At 38.9% G+C, this 20445-nt stretch overlaps 3 protein-coding genes across 6 annotated transcripts; 2 read left to right on the top strand and 1 right to left on the bottom strand.

The window, feature by feature from the left end:
- Nucleotides 1-851: 851 nt before the first annotated feature.
- LOC131307986 (E3 ubiquitin-protein ligase SP1-like) lies at nt 852-8004 on the bottom strand. 3 transcript variants are annotated; one of them, XM_058334773.1, is made up of 12 exons: nt 7652-7989; nt 7518-7570; nt 6493-6617; nt 6305-6400; nt 5966-6103; nt 5790-5855; nt 4272-4384; nt 4047-4157; nt 2347-2390; nt 2133-2247; nt 1476-1596; nt 852-1081 (listed from the first exon to the last, which is right to left on the bottom strand). In XM_058334773.1, the coding sequence occupies exons 1-11, from the start codon at nt 7723-7725 to the stop codon at nt 1494-1496; spliced, it is 1038 nt and encodes a 345-aa protein (XP_058190756.1). In that variant the 5' UTR covers nt 7726-7989; the 3' UTR covers nt 852-1081; nt 1476-1493. The 3 variants fall into 3 exon arrangements, with proteins under 3 accessions (XP_058190756.1, XP_058190748.1, XP_058190765.1); XM_058334765.1 differs by lacking the exon at nt 852-1081 and having other exon boundaries at nt 1109-1596; nt 7652-8004; XM_058334782.1 differs by lacking the exon at nt 852-1081 and having other exon boundaries at nt 1109-1596; nt 6534-6617; nt 7652-7741.
- On the top strand, nt 3092-20318 carry LOC131308005 (sm-like protein LSM2). The gene is made up of 4 exons (XM_058334794.1): nt 3092-3095; nt 18219-18266; nt 18464-18622; nt 20034-20318. The coding sequence occupies exons 2-4, from the start codon at nt 18264-18266 to the stop codon at nt 20151-20153; spliced, it is 282 nt and encodes a 93-aa protein (XP_058190777.1). The 5' UTR covers nt 3092-3095; nt 18219-18263; the 3' UTR covers nt 20154-20318.
- On the top strand, nt 12310-17026 carry LOC131307968 (BTB/POZ and MATH domain-containing protein 2-like). Of its 2 annotated transcripts, XM_058334751.1 has the most exons (5): nt 12311-13074; nt 14459-14807; nt 15343-15619; nt 16530-16682; nt 16770-17026. In XM_058334751.1, exons 1-5 carry the CDS (start codon nt 12638-12640, stop codon nt 16829-16831), a joined length of 1278 nt encoding a protein of 425 aa, XP_058190734.1. In that variant the 5' UTR covers nt 12311-12637; the 3' UTR covers nt 16832-17026. The 2 variants fall into 2 exon arrangements, with proteins under 2 accessions (XP_058190738.1, XP_058190734.1); XM_058334755.1 differs by lacking the exons at nt 16530-16682; nt 16770-17026 and adding an exon at nt 15785-16497 and having other exon boundaries at nt 12310-13074; nt 15343-15641.
- Nucleotides 20319-20445: the final 127 nt, after the last annotated feature.

Below are 20445 nucleotides of genomic sequence, written 5' to 3'. Positions count from 1 at the left end.
TCTCAACAGAATAATCAGGCATCGTTATCCAGGTGAACGATTTAAATAAATGCGCGCTCGTACATAAATACACACAACTCTATATGCATATATATATATACTATTCATTTGCGTGCCGAACATTTTCTAATTGGAAAAGTGGAGAAGCATCCAGCAAACTCACAGAAATAGTAACTAATTGTGGTCCACCCAAAAGGACTTCTACTTGCATGCGCATACGTTCACAAATTCCCCGCACCACTACACGTGAAGCTTACAAACTGTGCACCTAAATGCTATAGATTCATTGAACATCAAGAGTTGTGCTTTGAAGTGGTCTCCATGCATGCATCTATCCATGATGCAGACACTTCCGGACGTGGAGGGTGACAAGTCATTTTTATCAACTAGTATTTCTGATTTGCCGACTCAACCGTTCATATATATGGGATGATCTACTGTCGAGTTGATAGCCTCGAAAACAAAAGCAACTTCAAAGAAAACTTTTCTCATGGAAATTGTCCAGTTTCAAAAGACAAGTATGTGTGGGTGTGGGCGTGTAGCATATCCCATGATCCCAAGTTTGGGATTTTAAAAAATGTGTTCAAATTGTGAGCTATGAATATCTCAGCCAACTGAAAGTTATATCACCATATCTCTGCAGACACAACTGGGCAGTTTCTAAACTGGAATTCCTCTAACAGGTTCTCAAAATAATGGAACAATAATGTCCCAACTAATTTGGGAAAACAACAAAAAGAAATTGCTCGCGCCGCTTCTGTTTTATAGTCATTCATATCTTCCATGAATAGTAAATTGTGAACTGCTTCTCACAACCCACGTCAGAGGCAGAATAGAGATATATCACCCAAATATTCTTGTCTTTCTGTATTATTTTATTTAACAATTTCCTCAAGATAATGAGAAAAAATGATCTTCGAATGACACTACAGTATCTGGGTATCAACCTAGCCACGGGGAACTGGCAACACGTAATAATCAGACTCGATGTCAGTTACAATTGGTATGTATATCTTTTAGATCTACCGATCCTAGCCTCGAGTTCAGAAGATGGAAGTTTTTGTATGAATCTTGCATTTTCCTGTACACTATAACATATTAGGACATATATTGAACGACGTAAGATATAAGAGATTCTGTTCAAAAAAAAGGAGATTGCTGGACAAGCTTGGGATACAGAATCACAGATTAAAAACAACATACAGTACCAAAACAAAAAGGATAGGACTGCTGACATATTGGCATCAAAAAATATTACACTAAATTGATGGTCGTACACAGATCATTTCTCGTTTACCTGATTAAACCATAAGGCTGATGAAGAACTGATCCAGGTAATCTTAAAACGGCGAGATTTGCCTGAAAACTATAGAACTTCGAAAGGCTCAGCGCAAGGCGGTAGATTACATTGGGCAGAAAGAAGCACCACATTGTCAAGTTCCATAGCCAAAATGAATGCGAAGTTTAGGACTTACACTCTTATGAACAAAGGTTCAATGACGGAAAGTCCTCACCACCTGCTCAATTCGTCCCCGACAAAGAGGGCAGTTTGTTAAGTGCGAAGAGCACAACGTACAACAGCACATATGCCCACACCTAAAAAAATCACAACCCAGTCAGCCGGTAAGACATTGAACCTCAACAGAATCGAAGATCTCTATGAAAGATTAGTTTTCCACATTTTTTCCTTCTTCATGTTCTAACATCGAAACTTTGGACGAGTGACTTAGGCATAAGATCGAGTGATATTGCTCTGTAATTTTTATATGACTGATATTGCAGAGCCATAATAACAGACTGAAAATAAAACACATGTACAATTAACCAGCTTGAATGCCAAGGTTCATTTCGAGGAAAGGTTTCAGCAATTCCACGAAACTACCGATAGAGTTACCCTCATTTCTTGATATCCCCACCAAAGGTGGCACAACACAAAAATAGAAAGATAACTACAAAGTTAGAAGAATCTGTTGGAGTTCACAATAAAATCTCCGACGTCAAAATGCAAAGAAAGGTAGCAAAATACACAAGTATCTGCGAGAAATGGTCTAATAGTAAGGGTGGAGTAGCATAAACAGTTGGTGCGTTCAAGAAAAACGGAAGCAAGAGAGGAATGTTGGCAGAGTGCTTACGGGACAAAAACAGAATTGTACTCCTGCTCTAAGCATATCACACATAGATTTGGCATTAATCGGTCTTTTTTACTACTATCTGACTCGGATCCATTCTCAGCTTTACCATCTGAACCTGGGGAAACAGAGGAAAAACAAAAGGCAATTTTTCACTACAGAAGAAAATCATGAAGGCAAAAACAAAAAGTTAGAAGCAGACACACAGCAAGCTTACCTTCATTATCTTGGCGATGTCTTTTAGCTGCAGCAGCAAGAACCCTGCAGGGACAATAATCTTCAGGAACTGAGAGCTCTGAGTCTCCAACAGAAAGAAAATAGGACATGGAGTACAGTTTTCCCAATCAAAGAAGGCTTAAGTTAACCATAATGACAAGAGGCAGGCCTATAGGTAACATCAAATGAACAAAAGAAAGTTGGCATAATTCCACAAATCAGAAGAATTGCAGGCCACAAGTACGATTTAATCCACTCTTCCACATGTACAAAAAGCAGCCCAAATAACTCCTGCGGACCTAAACCATTAAGTCTAATAGAATTAGAAAGGCAATTCTAACCCAATTTACTTCCACTGTGTTGAAAGATCAGCTATGTTTTACAGCATATGCCACTTCCATCTCAAAATGGCTTTTCTTTAGCATCATCATCATCAGATCTTCAGGATTTGTATTGGCGTTAGTTACTAACGCAATCATCATTTGGGACAATACCGCGAGAAAGCCCATTTGAATTCTAGAGGATGATGTAAATCTCCAAAAGCCAGGCGACTAAGGCCATCATCATTTGTCACAGCAGAGGGATGAGCACTAGTTCTCGTTATTGCCACCGGCCCACCACTCATTACAGAAGACATTACCACGCCAAAGCAAAGTGCATGCCCACTTGGAAAAAAAGAGTTACTTGGCGGATCTCAAATACTATGACAGATAACCTGCTCAATAGGGAGAAGAGAAAACCGAAAAAGGACATCCAATGGGATTAGAGAGGAAAGTTTCAAGAGAAAGCCACGACCACTGATTAAATAAGCACAGATTGATGAAGACGAGAAGCCACTAGTTAAAACTTCACAGCAGATTTATGCCACGAAAATTAGGACGCAGCTGCAGATTAGCTTATCTAGACTTCAAGAAAGATGACAACAAAATGAAATTCATACGGTAGAAAAAGAAAGGCATTGAGAGGGGTTCAAAGAGTGCAATGACTCTCCTACTACTGCTACTTGGAAACTTAATCTACCTCCAAGCCACTCAATTTTTTTCTTAAAAAAACACAAAACAACACATTGTTGACAAGATGCCAACAAAAAACCAAAACCATAAATGTTGATCAGAAATCAGATGTTCCCAAATTCCCACGTCCTAAAATTTAAGGATGGCTTATCAATGAGTGTCCACATTGTCATGACTTGTCTTACCTATTCCTAACCAACGACAGTTCCCATTTAGGTAAATCCTGTTATGAAGCCTGTTGAATGGCTTACTCGCAAATCTCAAAACTTTCAACAATCTTATGCTCGTCCACATTTGGTTCTAGCTACATGTAAAAGTCAGGAAACTGACACCAAGAAGCAAAAATCTTTTATGGAATATTAACACCACTCCCAGAATCATTGCATTGACTAACCATCTCTAGACAATAGCTTGATGGAATGGTAGAGCAGATGGGCAACTGACACTGGACGATCTGCGTAGTCACAACAAATTCCAACTGAACCCAGGAGAAACACACCCCATTTTATCTACTTCTGGTGATACGGATCTCTGGTTCTGGTATCCTCATACAATAAGTGGCTTGCCCAATGTGACAACGCTGACTAATGATGTTATAGTTGGAATGATGAACGAGATACATTTCCTCGTTTGCCTTGCAATGGAATGTAGACAACAATGATGATGGTAAACACCAGTGAAACAATACCTCTTTCGCAATTCCCAATGACACCTTCTTTCCATGACATACTGGAATGCGTGCTTAGCCAGCAGATATGTACCAAACAGGGTTAATCCCATCGAGGCATATTTGTACAACCTGCAGGATGCATCTATAATAATTACATCGAACACGAAAGAAGGATCATGTCGAATATGTGGTAAGCCTATATGTACGAGTACAAGCATTTGCAGTGCACAAGTATAAAGCAACCTTGCCCACTCTCCAAGATGAGCAATGAGCTGATCAATTGTTTTATGAGTAACATAAAATGGTCCTTTATGAGGTCGTTGAATTCGAACCGTTCCAATGTCGTCTTTGACAGCCTGCCCAGACATTGAAGAAAACAGTTATAGGACAAATAAATACATCAACAACTTAACAGTCCATCATTTAAAATGACAGCAAGTCCCTGCAAGCTGGTGTTCAGGGAAATCAAACACATTAATGGGACTTATTCTCATGATTTCAGTCAAAGAATCAAACCGTTTTGCAATGAACATGTCATAATTTCTATGGGAGCGTCTTTGTAAATTATAAAATAAAACTAATTAGTTGCAGCTGCACAAGTGCGTAACTGAAGTTATCATTCATTCTAATAAAACCAAAACAAAATAAGGCAGGTTCTTGAGTTGACAGCCAACAAAGAAGACGTCAGCAGAAAACGAGTCACCTAGCCATACACAGTACTTTGAAAAAAAGCTTTATTAGAGTGAATGATAACAAGATTGAAGCGTTCAGGCACTGAGGCAATTCCTTCGCAATTTGAACATTTCCTAATTAGTCAGAAGGTAAAACAGAAAAAACAAAAGACTATGAGGGGATAGTTCCGATAATGAAATATGGCATCCAACACATGAAGATATAACCTCTGGTATGTCAGGTCATAAACACTAAAAGGCTATCACACGTTTGGGCAATGTAGGTTAATTACTTAATTGTGAAACTGAAGCATATCTCACACCTGTTTTGCAAATCATGTTCCCTTCAATTAGACTGTGAGTGATGTTAATAGAGAGATGAAAACCATGCGAGATGGGCCATAGGCATTACAGCCTTGCGCGAGTTCTCCTAGCAGATTACAAATGTAGATTGCGCACTATAACCTTACCAGCGTTTGAAGTATTAAGTCATATCAGTTTGGAATAAATAGCAAAATTATCTTTCCACCATGCATTAGTGGCATATACCAAACCAAACCAAAGGCCTTACGTCCCAATCACTTGGGGTCGGCTACATGAATCCGTTTCCTCCATTGAGCTCTGTCAAGGGCCACTTGTTCACACATACCCATTATACTCATATCTTTGCGCACTACAGCAACTAATGTCAATTTAGGTCTACCCCTCCCCGTAACATTGCTACCTAGAGCTATCCTATCTGCTCTCTTAACTACTACATCTTCTGGTCTACGGTAGATATGCCCAAACCACCTTAGCCTATTTTCAACCAACTTCTCCTCTATAGGTGCTACACCTACCATCTCACGAACTGTTTTATTTCTAATCTTGTCTCGTCTAGTCTTAGTGGCATATACACACAAAAAAATATATATATATATATGATTACAATGTGATGATTTTAGAACTTGAATCAATATGGGAAACACTCGTCATTACCACACTCCTAATATGATCTGACGATTCAATTCATACCAATAATTTAAATTTATTCCTCCTTCCAAAAAGAAACAGCATGATTTGCGAAAAAAACATGTTAGCACCAACATACCTCACCAACAACAGTCAATGGCGTACCAACAGGAAGAACTCGCTCAGTTCTCTTGATTCCAAGCATCTACACATAACAACCACCATTAAAGAAGTTCTCTTCATAACACATTCTCCGGTTTTTTTTAAAACAAAAGTGTAGGTGTAGGTAATTAATACATACAATACAAAACAAACCTTGAGACCTTGGAGATAATCCAATGTTCCACGTACAAATGATTGCCCAGATTCCACAACCTTTTCACTACCAACTGTCAAAACCAAGCCAGTGGCACCTCGGGCCCCTATTACATATACACGACCAGTCCCATCATCCTGGTACACATGAGAGAAGGATTATATTACATAGCCCTAGTTACTCCCAAATCTTAAGTGAGTTGCTCTAGATCACTAGATTGTATTACCATTGTCAATCAATATGATGTTCATTCCAGATCCAAAAAAATAGAAACAAAACAAATTTCAATATTTTAGCAAATCACCCCCGGGGTGATGGGGAAGTCAATGATTCCTCACCAGGTACCAGGAAGCCTCTTTGCACCCTGATTGCATCAAAGCAGAGTCCTGTATCCATGAACCTGCTTCATTGAGCTTCAGGAAGTGTTGTTCCGCCTGAAGAATATACAGGGGGAATGATTATTAAAAACCAAATAAAAACACAATCAAACAAGTTGTTTACTGGGTCCGAAATTTAATCTACTTACGGTGACTTCAACTATTACACCTTGTAAGCCACTATCCTTACAATTGATTGGTGTATCTGAGCCAACCCTTCCAGAAGCAGTAATGACAAAAGGTAGAACTTTGATAGCAGCATCCAGCAATCCCGCTGGAAAGGCCAAAGAACAAATTAATTCAGGATAATCCAATAGCTAGTCCCCATGTCATTGGAAACCAAAGGTTAATTATTCAAATCCTACCCCTCCTTGAGGCAACCCCAGGCTTAGGCCTGGTGACTAGTAGTACTGCATGTAGTCACATACAAGTCGGGGTGAAGTGCCAACCATCGTCGTCAGCATACAAATGGTCATTGGAAACCATGGAGTATGTTTAACCAAAGTATCTAAAAGCCACCTATTAACTTAACCAAATATCCAAAAGTTTCTATAACGCAACTAACACCAAGATTAAGGCTCTGTTTGGAACTAGGGGATTGAAGGAGAAAGGAAGGGAAAATAATGAAGAGGAAAATTAGGGGGAAAGTCAAGAAGAAATTGGAGAGAAATTTGAACTTGGGTTTTAAACTTTCCCTTCTCTTTCTCTAGAAACCAAACAATGGAAGGAAAAAATTTAAAATTATCTCTTCCTTTCCATTTCTTTCCCCAAGTTCCAACTACACCCAATGTAACCCAATTTCAGGTAGATGTTACTACGTGTGCGCACTTGGCCATTCAGTCGTTTACACTAACAATGCTCACCGGCCAAGAAATACATAACATTGCTGCCACTATAAAATGGGATAGAGAAACATGATATGACTCCCATACAGGGACTTAGTCAGCATTAACGATCAGCCACGAGGACGAACTCAACAAAGCAGTCAAGGCTAGATCTTTTCTTGTCTTTGCCCAATTCATTGGAGTGTACAATACAGATTCAAGCTAATCATTTAAAATAAGAACCTAACAGCAATAACTTCTTCTTTTTTTGAACTGGAACAGCTATAAAAATTCAAATGCAGATCATTAATCACAAACAATCTTTTAAAACATATGAAGTATTGGCTTACCCAAATCTTTCAACTGATTGACTCGAGTAACGGATTTGAGAAACTCGGCATCCCTGCAAAAAAAAGACACTGTCAATTACTCGTAATTCAAAAACGATAAAATTTTCAATAATTTTGATTCGCGATGGATAAACCTTCCACTGTTCCTCCCGAGGAGATAAAGAGCGGCTGCGCCCAAACAGCAGCTGAGACCACCCCACGGCAGCATGTTTTGAACAGCTCAACGAAACCCTAACCGAGAAGAACTATCGGCAGCAAACATTGAATACAGAAATACACATCCACTTCCGCACTTCTAAGAGAGAGAGAGAGAGAGAGAGAGCGAGGGGGGGGGGGGGGGGGGAAGAGGGGGAATCGGATGTGAGGAGTAGAGGAGAGGGTAAAGAAACTGAAAGGGAGAGTGGTGAAGACTACTCCGGTGGCGGTGGAGGGAAAAGTGTGAAAAAATTCTGCAGGTTCATCAAATTGGGAAAGTATAATTATTTTCACTCCGATTGGTTTAACACTCTGAGAGTAACTTTTAACTCTCGGCACAGTTTTCAATAAATCTTTCTCTCTATCTCTCTCCACTCATTACCACTCCAACTCTCAAAAATAACTTTCTAAAATCTAAACCAAACAAAGCCTTTGCCTTCGGAAAACTTGTTTTCTACTCAAAAACAATTTTGAAAAAATAAGAAGGCTTAATTGCAAGAATACCCCTTTAACTATCACTTTTTAGCAACTTTACCCCTTAACTACCAAACTCCCCAACCACACCCCTTAACTATCAAATTCGAGCAACTTCACCCCCTCCCCCATTTTCCGTCTAATTCTGTTAAGAATTTGGATGAAAAATTGCAAAGTTGGATGGAAAATTAATTCAACATACCAAAATGTCCTTTTGGGGTGTTATACACCCTCTTTCTCCCTTCTCATTACACCAGATTATACCCCCCACTCTCTTTCTCCTCCACACCAGATCTTCTCCTCTCTCTACAAGATCTCTTTCCTCTATCTACACCACCTGACCTCAACCCAACACCCCCTCTCACAACCAACACCACCTCCGCGAGATCTCCATCATTTCTTCCTCCTTCTCCCTCACCACTCAAGCACACCACCCAATTACCCCCTTCTCTCTTCCTATTGAAACTAATTTTCCTCCTTCTATATCTCCTCCAACAGAAAACCACATACTTACCCAAAAACAAAAATACCAAACCAGATTATCCCTCCTCCTCCTCCCTTCATCACCCGATTACCCCCTCCTCTCCTCCCATTTAATCTGAAAACCCCTAAACTAAAAAATTTCGAAAAACCCCCAAACCCTTAGATTTTTTAGCCCTAATAACCTCGTGCAAAAATATAAAGAACTTACAAACAACTTCTGAATTCAAACAATGAGAACAAAAACCAGGTAGAGCTCGTATGGATTTGAACGAAGTGTTGTCAATGGTTTCTGCTTCTGTCGATTGGAGGTGGGAGATGGGGAGGAGTATAGATGAGATGAGATGGAAGGTGGGATATGGGTTCCTCGACCCATGACGAGAGAGAGAGAGAGAAGGGTGGTAGGATGAAATCGATATTTTTTCTTCCAAGTATAAAAATTGTGTTTTTGGTTTTTAAGCTTAGGGGTATGCAGGTCTTTTTCTTTTCAGTCCGTCCATTTTTTTAATGGAAAATGAGGGAGGTGGTGAAGTTGCTCAAATTTGGTAGTTAAGAGGGTGTAGTTGGGGAGTTTGGTAGTTAAATAGGTGAAGTTGCCAAAAAGTGATAGCTAAGGAGGTGTTCTTGCAATTAGGCCAAATAAGAATAAGAAAAATGACCTACAAAAATTGTCCAAAAGTTTTTCGTAGGCCCGTTTCGTTAGGGTTCTTATTTTTTTAACTAATTATTTTTTATTTTACAAGACATGTCATTTTTTTATAATACATTATTTTTAATTCAAAAAATAAGAATTGAATTCGCGAAACAGTGATAGGATTATTTGTTTCTTTTTTTATAGATTTTTTAGAAACACATTCTATAAACTTTTTAAGATAGTGATTTTGGCATTTCAAAAATTGATGGAGAGACTCCAAAATTGAACTATGTTGATATACAAAACAACGTCGTTTTAAAACCCCTCCATCAATTTTTGAAGTGCTAAAATCAATTTTCAACTTTTTAATGCCATTATAAAGATTGATCCCTTAGAATTTATCCAGCTAACAAATGGGCTCTAATCACTAGTATAATGATACCTCCAGTTGGCCGAAAGCGAGACTCACCGGCACCCAAGCATTTGTCTGGGGAGTTGGTGAGTTTGCTTCTCACACAATTAATTAGGATCGATTTTTGTAGTTAGGTTGCAAGAATGTGAAATTTTCGTAAATTTTCTAGTCTTGCCGTAGATAGTCTTCTTTGACCGAATCAAGAAGAAATATTGGTTGGGATGTGTGCAAGTTGACTGGAATACCTGACCATCCAAATAAAAGAAAAAAGAAAACAAGAGTAGTTCCATAATATTTCAAAATGTTTTATGCTCGCGCTTTCAATTTTCGCTTTGTGCTTTCAATTCTCGCACTCGCGAATTTTAGTTGTTTATTAGATTTTTGAGAGTCACGCACCCGCGCCCGCGCCCGCTCACGCTTTAGGTCTCACTCTCTGTCACGACTCAACCCGGAATCATGACTAGCTAGTGAAAAGAAATCACCAGAGCCTTAAAAACATCCTGTAATTTCTTTCATTGATTTACCAAAAAATATACAGACGAAGGTGGGCCCTAAAATCTCTAAATAATACAATTATGTTGTATACGGTCTAAAAATCCTCCTCTTAGACCATATACAACATAATTAATTAAACATAATGTTGCATTTGATAAGAGTATAGTATTACCGCGGTACACAACACGAACGGTTCGGATCCAGTTTTTGAACTCGAGATGAAACCCATAATGAGGGCACAACAATCCCCCCCCAAACCAAGTCGGGGAAGATTGAAACTAATGTTTTTATTTATACAAGTCTTCAAATAAAATAGTTTAATTCTTCCATTCTTTTTATCCAATCGTCGCGAAGCTGTACCTGTAACTTATTTTACGCGGGAAGTATACAATACGAAGTAAGATAGAAAGAGAGCTCAAAGTCAAGTGAATATATGCCATCCGATTTTTCATGTAAAATACCTCTCCCGGTATTTTTTCCAAGTACAAAAACAGTGGCCAGGCCTTACCCCTCACCTTGCCAATCTTTAGGCTTTTTAGGTGTAATGGCCGGACTTAGCCTAGCCACTTTTCCATGTCTGTAGCAATTTAGCCACAATAATACTTAATAAATTTAATGGGCATAACATCACGCTCAATGATTCCAAGAAAAATATTGTGGAGTTCAATAATGGCATCATAGCAATGAAGAGTACAAAAGTGAGGGTAATCAAAGAAAATGCTCTGAGGAGACTGAGAATGCATTGCATACTTTTGGTACCTTAATTTACGATCGTGACCGTTGGATGCATAAACATCATCTTTGTGAATAACGCTCTAAACTTTTGCATTAATCTGACGTCGTTTGACCCTCGTCGGATAACAATTCATTAGCTACTTGGGGTGAGAAATTTGGCAGTGGGGCGGAGGGAAGTTCTCCTGGCCAAATAACAAAACAAATAAAAAGGAAGGGGGGGGGGGGGGGGGGGGGCGGGGGGGGTTGAATGATTAAGGAGAAAGAGGGGGAGGAAATTTTATTTATGAAATAATGGGGTGGGAGCCGAGCCCATTTTCAGAAGCTCACCACATTAGACCGTCGGCAGGGAAAACAAATCGGGGGGGACCCCACACGCGGATGCGAAAACGAGTTCTGTTTCATCCGTGCAGTCCGGGTTTTCTTTTTATAAAGGAAAAACGATGGTCAATAACGTGTTTTGATAATTAATATTCATTAAGAACGTTCTCAGTATTAACAAATGTTCTCAGTATGTCTTTAGCGGATATAAATTATCAAAATACGTCATGAACCGTCATTTTTCCCTTCAAGAAAAATATTTAAAATTCATCGTAGCCTTAAAATAATAATTGGAGATTAATCGCGAAGTCAATTTTTCAAACAAAAATCTCCAATGAATTTCAAATTTTTTAAAAGCTTAAAAACGGGTTGTCACACTCTCACACCCAAGGCTATGAATCTTGTATTGTATCGGTATTGTCTAAATTTCGTACCCTGAACCTGTAATTTTGTTCCCCCTTAAATACCGGCTAGTATGGAACTACTCACTTTGTCTCAATTTAATTGTCATTCATTCTATTCTAACCTGCTAAAAAATGAATTATATTTTTAAATCCGTAATGAATTTCATATCGAATATGAATCTTGTTTGATAAATCTCGATTAATTTTATAACACAATGTTTTCGAAATCACATAAAATATTATAAATTACAAGATATAATCAATTAAAAAGTGACATGAACTCCCAAAAACGATAGTTAAATTAGGACGGATGGAGTACTTTTAAATTTATTTTATGCTTCCATTACTGAACAATACTGATAAATATCGGACGATATCAAACAAATATCAGACTACTTTTTATTTTGTTTTAATAAAAATGTATATTATACTAATAAATTATTTTATATAAAAATAATATTAATAGCGATAAATCCAAACAATAGCCGATATCTCACCGATATCGATACATACCGTTCTAATAAAAAAAAATTGATACTAACCATACAATACGAGATTCATAACCTTGCTCAAACCAGCATGGAGCCAAGTGACCAAACCCAATCATCCGGCGCGTAATACAACCGTTAAGACCCTGACGGAAGGCGCGCCCATAAAATTGGACAGCTGTCACCTACAAATTCCTCTCAACGATACTTTCTTGACCAGTCGCTCCCCTCTCTCTCTCTCTCTCTTCGACTCGAACATCTAGAAATCCGCCATCGCTCCTCCCATAATCTTTCGCTCACCACAAACCCTAGATTTCCTCGCAACGTAATCGTACTTACCACCTTCCTCTACCCCACAAAACCCCCAATTTCAAATCCCCCCAAAACCCGTCAAACTCGTCTCAATCCGTTCCAAAACCCTAGATCTCATCACAATTCATTTCAATTGCCAATCCGTTCGAATTATATAAATTCGCCCATCGTGCATGGGCATGGGCAGGGTTTACAGAGAAACCTCCTCGCCGTCTGCCTTTAAAGGCCTCGCCAACTCAACCAACACGTCACCGGCGATCACGACTTCGACGGCCGTAACCGAAACCGTTAACGGGTCCCACCAGTTCAAGATAACCGGGTACACTTTGTCGAAGGGGATAGGGATAGGGAAGTACGTGGCTTCCGATACTTTTACCGTCGGCGGTTACTCGTGGGCGATTTACTTTTACCCCGACGGTAAGAGCGTGGAAGACAATGCGGAGTACGTGTCGCTATTCATTGCTCTGGCGAGCGAAGGGACGGACGTGAGGGCATTGTTTGAGCTGACGCTTTTGGATCAGAGTGGGAAGGAGAGGCACAAGGTTCATAGCCATTTCGGGAGGCCGTTGGACGGTGGGCCGTACAGTCTTAAGTATCGTGGTAGCATGTGGTAATGGTTTCTTGTTTTGGGTTTTTTTGCCATTGCATTTATTGTTTTGTTTGTGTGTTTTTTTAGTTGTTGATTGGAGTGTATTAAAGTGTTATTAAAGAACACATTGTGCATACAGAAAAGTATGAATTGCTCCTGGACCTCCTGGACCACGCAATAGTGTGGGCTCTACCACCAATGTGTGGTGGGGAAGGCCCCTAGAGCGCCACGTGGGTTGGTTTGTGCAGGGCTGTTGAAAGAACCATGACACTTGAGCTCCATCGACATGTCTTCGCTAGTTAGAGTATCTCTCGAAATTGATTTATTTTGTGAAGGAGAAAAGGTTGAAAATGTTCCTTGACTTGTTAAATATCGCGGTAGCATGTGGTAATAATTTCTTGTATTTTGGGATTTTTGCTAACCAAACCAAGTTGAACCAAACCAAACCGAGCCTTTTGTCCCAACTAATTGGGGTCGGCTTAAAGATCTAACAGGGCTTTTACGTGCTGGCTGTCAGCTAACTAACACACAACCTTCCTCCTTAATCCGGGCTTGGGACCAGCTGCTAAAAAGATAAGACTCAAAGCACTGCACAAGCAGAGTATGTGTCGTGCCGTGCTTAGAGTTTGCTATTTAGTTTAATGTTTTGTTTAAGTGTTTGTTTTTCAGTTGCTATTAATTGGAGTGTTTTAAAGGTTGTTAAGAAACACATTGTGTATTAAAGGGGGTTACTTGGGTTAGCTTGTTCAAGGCTATTAAATGAACCAAGTCACTGAAGCTTGATTGAATCGTGTTCAGCTAGTCTTCCTTGAAATTGATCTATCACGTAGACAAAAAAGGTTGAAAATGTTATAGAAGCTTGTTATGTTAGCCAAGTTTGTCTTCGGTTGTTGCTTTAAAAGAAGCTACTCTAGTTTACAAGCTAGTCAATTCCAAAAACTTTATTATGTGCTTTGTTGGAACTATTAAAACCTAGAAAGTATGGCAGGGAAAGAACGTGAGGAGCAGAACTACCGTATTACCAGTTGCTGTGAAGCACTGACACTCCCTAGAGGAGCGGAACTCATGCTGTCTGTTCCAGCTCTATTTTAGGCTCCATCTCTGTCAGACTTCCAGTCCAAAATGTTTAATGCAAGAAATGTCTTCTTTTTTTTTTTAGGGAATTACTTTCAACTTAATTCAATGTCTATTCCTATTGTTTGAGTAGACATAATTTTGCTATTTGTACCTATTGTGCTAAATATTCTCTCTTTTTCCCCACTTATGCATCCTTGATATTTTCCATATTGTGGACCCTTGCTGCTTGATAGAGGGGTGCACTGAGATTTGCTTATGGTTTGCAATTGGCAACATGTTAAGGGACTTTGTGGCAGAACATAATGAAACTGATTTTTTGATACTGCAGGGGTTATAAGAGATTTTTCAAAAGAACTCAGTTAGAGACATCAGACTACCTTAAAGATGATTGCCTTTCAGTACATTGTAGTGTTGGTGTTGTCAGGTCTTATACAGAGGGCCCTAAAATCTACTCAATACCGGTACCCCCATCTGATATTGGCCAACATTTTGGGAAGCTACTAGAAAGTGGAAAGGGGACAGATGTTAACTTTGAAGTCGACGGAGAAATCTTTAATGCCCACAAGGTGGTACTTGCAGCTCGTTCACCAGTTTTCAGGGCTCAACTTTTTGGCCCAATGAAGGATAATAATACGCAGTGCATAAATGTAGAAGACATGGAAGCTCCAGTTTTCAAGGTTCAGTAAATTTTCTTTCCTTTGTCTCTGGTTATTGTATCATGTGGGTTTCTATATGGCACAATGACAGTTTTCGTTCCTTGTTACACAACTATGGTACTTAAACCATAAAATTAGGGGAGAAGTTAACAGTTTTTTTCCGGTTCTAAGAAAAAAGTTGATATGTTTTTTTGGTAGAAGTTCATTGATCATGAAGGGCATACAGAGGGAACTTGAGTATTTGATGATTGATTGCCAAGGAATTGAGAATCCCCTAAGTCGTGCCTCTTGCTTAGGGGTTCCAATGGCATGGCATGACCGAGTTTTAACGAGGAAGTACATGAAAAACACTCGGAAGTTACTATTGTCTTATTTTTGGGAGTATCCTATTGTTAGTGGACTCTTATTTGGGAGGGGTATCAGGATGTATTTCCAGTTAATTATCCACTTCCACTGTTTCCGTTAGCTTGGCATTTGCTTCAAATCGACTTGATCATTTGCTTCAAATCGACTTGATCATTGTCTTGCTGATTTTCTGTGCTTCTGGGTTTTGCAGGCTTTACTACACTTTATATACTGTGATGCGTTGCCCAACATGGAAGAACTTACTGGTTCAAACTTGAAATGGGCGTTTACTTTGATGTCTCAGCATCTGCTTGCTGCTGCTGATCGGTATGGTTTGGAGAGGCTCAGGTTGCTCTGTGAGGCTAATCTTTGTGAGGATGTTGCCATAAACACCGTGGCAACGACATTAGCTCTGGCAGAGCAGCATCGTTGCTCCCATTTGAAGTCCGTGTGTCTTAAGTTTGTCGCAATGCCTGAAAATCTCAGAGGTGAAATCCATTGTTTGGTCCAGTGTTGTTTGTTTTACTTTTTGAGAAGCATTTTTCAAAAGATTCCCCCTACTTCCAATCATTTCTCTCTCTATCTCTCTCTACTTATTACCCCTACTACTCTCATAATTTTTTTTTCAAAAAGTCTTCCAAACAAAGCTCGAGAATTCCTCTTTATCTTTTCAATCTGAAATTTGAATGGGATTTATTATTTTTTATGTGATTATGTTCCGATCAGTTTATGCACAAGTAATGGTTGAAACCGATTGTTGTAGACAGCCTAACGTCTGAGAGTGTGTCTGCATCGGTTCATTCAAAAGATCTTAATTTAATGTTCAATTCTCCATCCTTTCGTCTTTAGTTGTTTATGTTTCCCCTGGGGATGACATATCCAGAAGAGTGTTCAAACCATCTTAGACTATTCTTCCATTCACTGGTTAAGCTACCTAGGCAAAATGTTTGTCTAATAGCTGTTAGCTGCAGTTCTGCACAGGCTGGAAGCAGCACCTGCATGCGCATGCTCATGTTTTATCATACTATTGTTTAAATCAAAAGATTTTCTATCACTATTTTGCCTGTCAATTATCTAATCAGCTGTTAGTGCGAAGTGCTTGTTGTTTATAGGAAAAGATAAGGTGTCTAAAATTCATCTTACTGATTTAATTACAATATGTTCTATCCCTATTTTGGCATTCAATTATCGTTGCCCGCAAAATCAGTTGTAGCACTAATGTCTATCTCAGTTGCATTTTTTTGTTCATTTGCACCTCCCAAGTCCCTCCTCTATGTTAAACGAGCTAATGAACAGGACGGATGATCACGTTAAACTTTTTTGTATTCCCTGGAAATGTTTTAGAAACCTCGTGTGCGTGACTGATCTGGTGAAGCATGTTCCTTTTGTTTTTTTCAGCTGTGATGCAGACGGACGGATTTGAATACTTGAAGGAAAGTTGTCCCTCTGTCCTGACTGAACTCCTGCAGTACGTTGCTAGGATCAGCGAGCACTCCGCAATTGGCAGCAGCCATGGGAATGAGGCTTTCCTAGATGGCAGCGACCTCAACGGTAGACGTGTGAAGCAAAGACTACAGTGAAAATTTTCCTTTGTACCCCTCTTCAGTTGCTCAAGTGAAGGATTTTTTCTTTTTGCAGAAAGCTTGTCTACGGTTCAGAGACATTTTCCAGTTCTCAGCTTAAGAATGTCAGAGTTGTAGATTTAGGGTTCACTCATTGGTTGTCTTAAAATGCGAAGGTCTCTTCCTCTTGTTAGTAGTTTGTATTATCCAGGTTTTTCTTGTCACTATCTGCCTTGTATTAGTAGTGGTTTTGTGTATGGTTTGCTCCCATTGTAATTCTGGCTACATTTTTCATGAGAAACTGATAATGAGTAATTAACAGGTTACTGGGCACTTGCTATTTTCTGTGATAGAATTCTGTCTATCAGATGCTTGTGTTTTGGTCTAATTGAGAAATTTTTGGGTGCCTGGTGGGTACCACTTGATTGTGCCCACGTGATGCCTGAGCAATCCATCCACCTAAAGTGTGTTAGACAATTCAAATTGAAATTTTCTCTCCTCTCACCCCACCACTTTCTTTTTTTTTTCTCTCTTCAAATTCGAGTTGTCCAAAACCGAAATGAATGGCCCAGATGCGCTGCTCGGCACCCAAAAAAATTTCTGGTTTAACGAGATGATGTGAATTGTGGAAATGCGGAATTCCCTTTCGTCCTAGAATGATGGATTTGTGGTTTTATGTTACGTTGAAAAATAAATTGGTCTATACACTATGAATTCAAAAAATAAATACTACTCCTACTATATTTTAAAGACATTGATATAAAAAATGATCTCCCTATTTATTCAACCGGATTTTCTCTTCTGCTCTTTAATGTCTTATATATGAATAAAGTTATTAAATTATCCTTCGTGTATTAACTTGATTTTTCTTCAATGCAAAGATAATATTAGTATTATTCAATTTATATTTAAAAAAAAAGAATGTTAAAATCATTTCTAAAAATAGGAGGTGCACGGAGAAAAGAAATTTGCTGGCCAACGAGAAAAAACAGTCGCTGGGCCCTTCGCCATAAAAAATCAATTGAGATAACAATTTCCTGCAACCAAACACCGTTCTTTGAACAAGCCAAGTCTGTCCACATAGACGATTTGTGCACAAACAGATTTTAACGTGGGATTCACCACGGGTTCCACAAAAACGATCCGAGTCGTTCATTAAATTTAAATCATTTTTTCAAGGGTAAGCTCAAAAAACAAACTTAATCTAATACCTATAGATACTCGATTTAATCATCTAACTTTTTGTTATCTTGAAATCTAGATGAAAGTTAGATGATTAGATCGAGTATTTATATCTATTGGATTGATCTAATTATTCACGAAAACCCTTAAAAAATATTTTATATTTAATGAACGACTTGGATCATTTGTGCGAGACTCTTGATGAATCCCACAGTAAAATCTGTGCATAATCTGTGTACAAATTGTCTGTGTGGGGAGCAGCGTTCTTTTCTTTCTTTTTTGCTGCTCTTCCGCGGAAGAATGACCTAGCCATTCGTGGAGTACCCAAGACAGCAAAAAAGGCGCAGAAAATTATCTTTGGACTCTCGGAGTACCCAAAACAGCAAACATGGTGATTTTACTTACCTTTCACCTCCAAAATTTCATCTTTATATCAAACCCTTTTCTGGGTTTTGCCAATTTTTGCCTTTAACTTGTTGCCAATTTTTTTTCGTTATAGTTATCTTCGATTTACTTCCGATTCTTGGGCTAATTTCCAAGAACAGCAATCTTTTGTGTGTTTCCTCATCTGGGTTTGTTTGGTTTCAGTTGTTCTTCTCGTATTTCAAGGACCTAGTGGGCAGAGAAGTGACTGTTGAACTGAAGAATGACCTAGCGATTCGTGGCACTCTGCATTCGGTTGACCAGTATCTCAATATTAAGCTCGAGAACACTAGGGTTGTGGATCAAGACAAGTATCCTCACATGGTAACTCTCTCTTTTGCTTTCATTATTCTAGGGTTTTGGTATAGTTCTGTTTTGTTTTTTGTTTTTTTTTTTTTATGAGTATGATTTTGAGAGTTGGTTGTTTCGGGTAATTGTGTTCCAAAGATTGGTGTTTTTTCAGAGTAAGGTACTTGGGCGTGCAATTTTGGCTATTAGGGTCTAGGGTTGCCATGTAATTGAAAACCTAGGGTTTGGATTGATTTATCTACTGTTTCAAATGTTTTAAACTTAGTGATGGGAATATGGCATCATAGTTCAAGATTCCCTTTGGATTGTAATCTCGCGTTGCATAGATTCTGACGCAGACCCTCCTAAAACCCTAAGAACAAGGTCTTCACTCTTTCTCACTCTCCCCTCATCATTAAGGTTGTCATGAATGTAATTGAAAACCCAGGGATTGGGTTGATTTTCTTGATATTTCGAAAACTTAGGCTTTATGGGAATATGGCTTGATAGATCAGGATTTAATTGGGGCTTTTTTGGTTCATGATCTTCAAGGGCTGTTGCAGTGTTGGGATAGCATGGGTACTTATTGTTATTGGGGCTTTTGGGTGATACTTTGAAATCCTTTGTTTAGTGTTTCCGTTGCCTTCACTCTTTTTACATAGCTTGCTTTGATCTTTTGTCTGGATTGTTGTCTGGGTTTGATCATAGCTTGCTTTGATCTTTTGTCTGGATTGTTGTCTGGGTTTGATCATAGCTTGCTTTGATCTTTTGTCTGGATTGCTGTCTGGGTTTGATCATAGTTTTTGTCTGGACTGCTGTCTGGGTTTGATGATAATTTTAAATTTTTTACGCCATTGTTGAGTATCTTGGATCTTGCAGTGTTTTATTTTGAAACTGGTATCACACCAGTGATCTTTATTTAGTGAGTTTTATCATTAAATGTCAAAATGATATTCTGGGAGAATGCCGTTTTAAATACACATAGATTTCAATTCTCGGTCCCTCTCTCTACCTGGAAAACCCCTAGTCACCAGCGATGAAAAGGACAATAAAAGGTTTTCTGAAAACCCATAGAAAAATTCGCAGCAATCAAAGAGAAATTGAAAGAATACAATTCTTTTTAGGTGGGGGTTGGGGTTGCTTGGTGGAAGGAATTTTTATCTTCGATGCACTAAATTCAAAATAAAAGAACATTCACACGACGCAAAATCCATATAGATGTGCATGGTGCACGCATACAATGAGATGTCTGTGTTGTCTTAGCTGTTAGCCTGACTGTCTACTGATGTTGGGTACGTCAATGCTTTTGCTTTTGCCCGTTCGTTTTGCTTCGTCTTCCTAGTTTTCTGCAATGCTTTTGCTTTGGCCTGTTCATTTTGCTTCATCTTCCTAGTTTTCTGCAAAACTGCTGGACGCGTTTTTAACTTTCTTTATGGCCATGTGGCAGCTGTCGGTGAGGAACTGTTTTATCAGAGGATCCGTGGTGAGGTATGTCCAGTTACCTCCGGATGGAGTTGACATTGAACTGCTTCATGATGCCACGAGAAGAGAAGCTCGCGGCGGCTGAAATTCAACAGTAAAGAATTCAGTGTAATTTTCATTCCAGTTTGAGATGTAATTGTTTCTGGCTTTGGAAAAACTTGGCCTTTGCATTTCCAATAGCTTGAAGTTGTATTTGTTTTTTTTTTTGGGTCGAACCTGAAGTTTAATTAGGTACTTTTGAGTTGCTCTCTCTCTCTCTCTCTCTCTCTCTCTCTCACACACACACACACATTTTGGGAAAGCAAAGCTTGAATCCTAAACCTTCTTGGGTGAATGTGGGACGAAATAGATGAATGGAATAGTTACTACTGGAACTT

Source organism: Rhododendron vialii, chromosome 1a (genome assembly GCF_030253575.1).
Source record: "Rhododendron vialii isolate Sample 1 chromosome 1a, ASM3025357v1".
Lineage (NCBI taxonomy): Eukaryota > Viridiplantae > Streptophyta > Magnoliopsida > Ericales > Ericaceae > Rhododendron > Rhododendron vialii.
This window is presented reverse-complemented; position numbering and strand designations above follow the sequence as displayed.

What these genes read in the sequence shown, in the direction of transcription:
- LOC131307986 (XM_058334765.1), bottom strand. Translation starts at nt 7,725, where the DNA reads ATGCTGCCGTGGGGTGGTCTCAGCTGCTGTTTGGGCGCAGCCGCTCTT. An exon ending in CAATCAGTTGAAAGATTTGG is followed by an intron (nt 6,618 to 7,517) that starts GTAAGCCAATAC and finishes TGGCCTTTCCAG; the next exon opens with CGGGATTGCTGGATGCTGCT. An exon ending in ACATCGCCAAGATAATGAAG is followed by an intron (nt 2,248 to 2,346) that starts GTAAGCTTGCTG and finishes CTGTTTCCCCAG; the next exon opens with GTTCAGATGGTAAAGCTGAG.
- LOC131307968 (XM_058334751.1), top strand. Translation starts at nt 12,638, where the DNA reads ATGGGCATGGGCAGGGTTTACAGAGAAACCTCCTCGCCGTCTGCCTTT. An exon ending in AATGCCTGAAAATCTCAGAG is followed by an intron (nt 15,620 to 16,529) that starts GTGAAATCCATT and finishes TGTTTTTTTCAG; the next exon opens with CTGTGATGCAGACGGACGGA. An exon ending in AGATGGCAGCGACCTCAACG is followed by an intron (nt 16,683 to 16,769) that starts GTAGACGTGTGA and finishes TTCTTTTTGCAG; the next exon opens with AAAGCTTGTCTACGGTTCAG.
- LOC131308005 (XM_058334794.1), top strand. An exon ending in AAGACAAGTATCCTCACATG is followed by an intron (nt 18,623 to 20,033) that starts GTAACTCTCTCT and finishes GCCATGTGGCAG; the next exon opens with CTGTCGGTGAGGAACTGTTT.